We start from the raw sequence: 7,091 nt of genomic DNA on the forward strand, positions 1-7,091 counted from the left end.
GATAGATAGATAGATAGATAGATAGATAGATAGATAGATAGATAGATAGATAGATAGATAGATAGATAGATAGATAGATAGATAGATAGATATAGAGAGGGGGGGTGAGGTATATATTACATGCAAAAGATATCTACCAACACATCAGACACACAAATATCAAGAGAACGCATACAAATGTCTATTTCTCACTACCGAAAACCTGTAGCTCACATGAAAATACTGCTTACCGTGAGGGGGGTTTTTGTGGTTTTTTTGTTGTTGTTTTTTTGGGGGGGTTGATTTGTTTTTTCTCGCGCGTGACTTGAATTTGCGATTTTTGCTATTTGAAAAGAAATTTTAATTCGCATATTCTAGTAGTTCGCCAAAATGTTTAAAAGGGCGCTATTGCGCTTACTCTCTCTCTCTCTCTCTCTCTCTCTCTCTCTCTCTCTCTCTCTCTCTGTCCCTCTCTCTCTCTCTGTCCCTGCACCGTCAGGTACATAAAGCGGAGAACAGTCAACGCCACCTGTCTGTCCCTTGCGAGGCCCTCCAATTTCGGCACATCCAGGCCCTGGATGACAACCTCACCTCTTATTGTGCCTCTTTAAGTTCCAGTTGGTATTCCCCGCTTTCTCTTCCCAGGTAGTTTCCAATAGCTCGTCTGATAGGGCAATCTTGTCTTCGGCCTTCTCAGAACATGTCTTCTCCTTTGCATGGTTGTGTTGATATTGTGCTGGAACATAATGACTCTGTGACTCTCAAATCGCACATTCTCGTAACGACCGATTACCCATAACATTTGTGTGTAACAGTCATTTACACGTGTGCTTAAGTTCTGAAGTCTGAGGAAATTCTCGTGATGACCGATTTCCCATGATTTATGATGTACGTCTGAACATCCACAGATCAGCACAGGGACCAACCGGGAGCTGGGAAAAGACGCGAATGTGGACAGTTATCCCCTCAACTGGTTCATTCCGAAATGGGGCAAATCTTGTGATGGCATGAGTGGCCAGAGGTATTCTCACAAGTACAAGACATGCCCAGGCGGCATGTGTGATCACGACGACATGACAGTGGGCGGAGTCAGGAATGGAGTGACAGGGCAAAGGCGTGGCAAGGACGTGGCGCCAGATGACGAAGCACACGTGAGGATTAGGCATAACCCTTAATTAATTATTTTCTTTATAAGATCCCTACTAGTGCCTAAGATGGTCATGCAAGTCAACTTTCAACTTTGGATAGAATCTCATTAAATCTAAGACTCGAATATCAACATTTATCAATTAAATCACAAAGTGATCTCGCATTGTCAGCCCTTTCTTTTTATTTAGAAGGGAGAATGCAATCATCTGCGTAATATCACTTGCAGCAACTCTTGCATATATTTACCATTAAGTTGTTCTGGCAGTGGGACAAGAAAATGAAAAGGTTTTGAGGCTTTCCATTCCATTAGACCAGCACACACACAGGCACACACAGACACAGACAAACAAACAAACAGGCAGTCTGGTTAAAGAACTGGCAGGCCTTATTAAAGGGCAGAAATTTAGCTATCTATTTGTAGTCCGATTTTTGTGTCAGCTATATGGATATTCTGTACCTCTACGTTATATCTATTGTATAATTTCGCCAGGAACTGGTTCAAATTTGGTAGGTTTTTTAAAATGTTCTTTTCATTTTTAAAGGAATAGTGTTAGCGAAAAGGTATAATACATTCCTGTATGGTGTTCTCCACAGGTGATTTTGCATCAAGACTTCTACTCGCAGAGTGGTACCGAGACCAACGCCTGCACGTCAGAGACGTATGTCCCCGAGGAGGACGAGCGGAGCCACGCGTTACACGTGCAGTCTGCCCGCACCGAGGCCGGGGGCGATGACGTCATCACTTCAGACGGTGACCTGCAGGAAAATCCGGGACATTTCCCCATTGAGGACCAAGAGGAAGTCTGGAGACGCCAGGTCGACGTTGGGAATCCTAGCCCACAATACACGTGTACCGCGGCTGAGAATTGCGCGGAGCACTGCCCAAACGCTCACAAATATGTGGGTGGTTCTTGCGCCGAGACGCGAGAGAGTTCCTCCAGAACGACGGACGCATGGAGATCTTCTCAACCCCGCGCTGTGACGTCATCACTCCAACGCGGGAGTCCGGCTCCTCTGATGAGCGCTCGAAGCAGTTTCGATGGAGCCGATAAGCACGGCCCAGACTGCTACCAGATGCCGATCGTAGGACATCAGTCGGCAAGTGACCACAGTCTTAACGTCAGAGATTCGCCAGGGTCAAAGAACAACGTTCGGACGAACGGGATTCATAGAAACTTTGATCTTGACGTGAGCAGCAACGGCGGTGGTGGCGGGCGGGGCAACGCTGGCGCGGATGGGCGTGTTCCATCTGACAATCGAGGCAGTCGGACGAGCTGGCGACAAAACTTACAATGCTGCAGCGCAACCTCCAGCCCCGGGGAACCCAACTACTTCGATGCTGGCTCAAGTCGTACGAGCAACAGCTACAGAAGTCACAGGAAATCAGGAAAGAATACGGGACCCCAGTACGTAATGTATATGCCTGACACGGAAAAAGACATAAGTAAGAAAAAGAAAAAGGTTCGAAAAAACAAACAGCAGCAACTGCAGAACCACGGTACTGCTGACACTGACAATAATATGGCAAAATATTCGCCACTGCTCTCTATGGCCTGCAACAAAGACTATAACGTTGGAAAATGCACCGAAAACGGTGTCAAATCAGGTCCACGTGGGACTTGCTTGTCTGCGCATACCTCTCGGCCCCCTTCCCAGAAGCCGAACCACGGCACCGCTCCCGATAGTCCCTCCTCCACACCCATACCTGAGTCGCAGCACTTGCCCAAGTGTTCAGAAGAGAAATCCCTAGCTCCACGAGGAGCACCACCTTCAGAAAAAACGCAGCCTCGGGCTTGCAAAAAAGGCGAATCTACTTCCTTTTCCGGTAAAACGCCTGACGGTAAGCAGCAACACGGGAAAAAGAAATCCTCGCGCACGGCCTCAAAAGGTAATGCATCACACCAAAGTTTGCCTCACAAGCACGCCATGGTCGACAAAAGCGTCCATATGCGATATTTCCAACAGTCTATGGCCGACGGGAAAACGTACGTGTGCAAATCCAACTCTCTCGTTGAGCTCAGTCAAGCCCAGATGGAAGATGTCCGAGCTTTAGAGAGTGCAGGACCCACCAAGCGACGCAGCCTTACGCCAAAGCAAGAGGAGTACATGCTCTTCCATGGTGAAAGAGGCAACTGTCTCCTTCACAGCTACCACCAGCAGCACTACAGACATCGCAGCGACTCGCGACCTGTGTACCCAGAACACGGTCAGTACGACAGCGATCTGCATTTCCCCCCGTTACTCAGCCTCGAGAAATACTTGGAAGGCGGGAAAAATACGACCGGCCCGAAATTCGAGGAAGACTTCACTGATATCGTTTTAATAGAGAACCGTAGTGGAGCAAATAAACTGAGAACTGAATCACGTGACTGGCAGGAGGCGTGTGATGAAGAAACCGGAGTTTTGTTGGCGGAGGATAGTGAAGAGGACAAGAACCGCGATTCTCTTTCTTCTGCTAAAAACTCTGGTGACCTTGAAAGCGGTTTTCATTCACAAGCTTAGGTTTCCCACGCCTGTCCTACTGTGTCAAAAGAGTTCCAGCCGCCTGTCTTGATTACTGCAGAAGGGCGATTTCTCACATCTTTTTTATGACGGATCAAGCGTGAAAAGGGATTCCAAATACATGCACTGTGCGTTAACCAAGTAGATGGAACAACTTCGGTGATCTCATACCAACAGTAACCGCGTCACTGCCAGAACTATTGTATTGTCCTATCTAAGAGTTTCTACAGTCTTGGGCGATGCAGTAAAAGGGTTAACTTAGGTCCAGAATAATATTGTGCTCTGCATTTTGTTGGTTTCAGATGTTAACTCGCTGGATCTGGAGTTCTGCCCACAAAATAGTTCATGATACAAGTAAATGTATAGTAGGACGGTAGCTAAACCAAACCAAATAAATGGAACCTGCCGCTGTTTAAGATGGGCTGTGGAAAAGATATGACTCTTCTTTGGATGTCGTAAAGGGAGAAAACTGGTTGTTTTTGTCTGAGAGTTTATTAAAAATTCATAGCTCGGCCTTGCACGGCTGACAATGTTCCCGTATTTTCATTGTACATTCCCGCCTAACCACAGAATTTTGCGTCAACTGTGTTGTTTTACAAATCATTTGAGGTCTCTTTTTTAGACTTTATTTTGTCTTATTTTATTTTTATTTTACATGGTATCAGCCTGCCTGCAAGCTAATGCCTCCGACCGCGTTTCAGTTTTTCTGGTTGAAAACCAATCCGTTTTATTTCACTCCTTTACCGGGTTTGTGTACCCTTGATTTGCTCCACGTTCATTGTATATTTAGCTACTTTGTCTACATATTATTATGTTGAAAAACAGATATAATATAAATGTCTTATATTGTACAGATTACATACAAAAGATAATATACAGATGTGTTGAAATATATCGGCCCTTTCATTATCAACCTCAGTTGTGTAACAGTTGAGTGCTCTGTCTTATTTGCAAAAGACATAGAGTTCAAATCCCTCGTAGGGGAAGCTGATTTGTCGTGTTTGTTTTCATGTTAAGGTGTCTTAAGCCCGATTTTCCTTTCATGGAAGAAGCACCTCTTTCAGTGCGCTATATCGTTTTCGAAAATGGGTTTTAGGGATGGACTGCAGTGCGAGAGTAGCAAGTGTTATGCCTTCAAAGCGAGCTTCTTTGAGTCCCTTGGAGTTAAACATTTATACAGAAAAGATTGTTTTCTATGATGTTACAGAATGTTGAATCGCACATGTTTGGGTATGTTGGATGTATGTTTCTATTATTGTTTTGTTTGGTTTGCTTTGCTTTGGTTTGGTTTTGTTCGGTTTTTCGTTTTGTTTTGTTTTAGGGTAAGGTTGTTTTTTTCAGAAAGGGGGTGTTGTTGGATTTGTTTGTTCGTTTAGTTGGGGATGTAGGAGGGGGGGGGGAGAGAGTTGGTTTTGTGTGTGTGTGTGCGTGTGTGTGTGTGTGTGTGTGTGTGTGTGTGTGTGTGTGTGTGTGTGTGTGTGTGTGTGTGCTTGTTGTTTTTTTTATTGTTGTTTTTCTACAATTTGATATCAATAATCATACCTTGAACTCCACGTATTCATCACTAACAGACTGTACAACATGTACTCTGATTGTGTGAGCTTCTGATGCTAGCATAGATAATGTAATTTTGAGCTCGGGCTGTGTCTATTGGGAATGAGGGAAAGCGATTCAGTTATTAGGTCCCGCCTTACAACAATCCAAATTGGATTATCTTGGACGTAAAAAGCTCCAACATCGCAACCCTTCGCTCCCTTCTCAGAAAATAAACCAAACCGACTATTGATGCTCGACTACTTTTTTGATTAATGAATAATATGTTGATGTCCAAAGTAAACTTGACTTCAGCCTTTAAAAAATGTTTGTTGTTTTGTTTTGTTCGGGGGGGGGGATTATTGCTGTGATTTTAGTTACAAAGTTGTTTTTTATCTTTGAGGGGGTGGAGGAGGGGGGGGGGGGTGCATACTTATATTGTTAAATCATTATAATTAACTTCAAATGTTTTATTTGTAAATTATAGCAAGCACGGAAGGTCTTAATTTTCTTAACAGTTTTCTTGTTGTGAGATCTTGTGGGGTTACTTCAGATCTGACGGATTCAGGTACCGGTAGCCTAATCAGGTAAACTGAAAACTTTCCGTATCTCCTTCGTGTAAATGAGATTTCGTCGCTAACTTGTTGACTATGCCAGACTCATGGTAACTCTCTGATACTATCTTGAAAGTGTTATAATTATGTTCAATGATACAAACACAAATGGTATTCCATATTAATACTTTTTTGTAAAATAAAACATTATTATTATTATTATTATTATTATTATTATTATTATTATTATTATTATTATTATTATTATTATTATTATCATCATTATTATATTATTTTTATGTATATAGCTTTGTGTTGAAAAAAATCCCACTTGCCACAATTATTGCTATTATTATAATCAAGCGTAGAAATATGTAACGCTGTCGGATATCTCATGAGAGGTCTATTATTTGCAAAACATTTGTTCTGTACACTTTGTTACGCGTTTTATGCTGTGATGTGCACAAATCAAGAAGTTGGGTTTTTTTGTTGTTGTTGTTTGTGTTTTTGTTTTTCTTCCTTTTATTTTATAATTCATATTTCGGCCGGTTCAGATGGAAGACTTCACGTACCCATTATGAAAATGGCATATGATACCAAAAAATAAATAAATAAATGAATAAATAAATAAATAAACAAATAATTTAAATCTTCATTGGCATCGCGCACTCTTGACAAGTCTGTTGTCGCCATAGCTTTGTACTAAAATATCCTAGATTGTGCAATATGACGTAATTTCGGTTCACTACGGAGCACACGTTACCATTTGACTCAATTTGGAGCCAGTTGAAGGGCATGGGGGGAAAGGTGCCATGTGTAGCCTACTCTATTACACGGAGACTGGTGTGTCGTGACAGGGCTCGATCTAGGATATTAAAATTCAAGTTTACTTTTTTGCTGCATTAGCTTTTGCTTTTAACTTCAACAACTTGAGAGACGTTTAGAAAAATAATTATTTCCTCTTAGCCCGGTGTCCAGAAGGTTGATGGAGAGTTACGTTCAACGTTTGGAAAGCCCCTTTTCTCGTTCAAGAAGGGCGTTGAACATCGGCAAAATAAACTGCTTTTACTTGACCTGAGATATTATTAAGGAGTATCAATCTTTACTCTAAGAAATTCCCTTACAAATGCTGGGGAAACCCAAATTACTTGCTCAATAAATCTAATTTATAGATGTATGATACGAAGAGTCTTTGTGCATGCGAGTACTTGAATCCGAGGTTGAGTTCATACTTTTGAATTTGTAACGCATTACATTTTTACAATTAGTCTTTCCCTAAATTATCATGCTGCACCAGTTTTCTCTATTTCATCGTATGTGCGCCGGTAAGACTGTATAATTAATATTGTTCTTCTCTTGATCTGAGAGGGGGGG

At 42.3% G+C, this 7,091-nt stretch overlaps 1 protein-coding gene across 1 annotated transcript; it reads left to right on the top strand.

The window, feature by feature from the left end:
• Positions 1-887: 887 nt before the first annotated feature.
• Positions 888-4,958, top strand: LOC101858091 (the record flags this gene model as incomplete). Its single annotated transcript, XM_013079850.2, is given in 2 exon segments — positions 888-1,130; positions 1,723-4,958. Coding segments are annotated over 2 exon segments (2,151 nt in total), but the record flags the coding sequence as incomplete, so codon positions are not given.
• Between the last annotated feature and the right edge of the window lie 2,133 nt (positions 4,959-7,091).

Source organism: Aplysia californica, unplaced genomic scaffold, assembly GCF_000002075.1.
Source record: "Aplysia californica isolate F4 #8 unplaced genomic scaffold, AplCal3.0 scaffold00066, whole genome shotgun sequence".
Classification (NCBI taxonomy): domain Eukaryota; kingdom Metazoa; phylum Mollusca; class Gastropoda; order Aplysiida; family Aplysiidae; genus Aplysia; species Aplysia californica.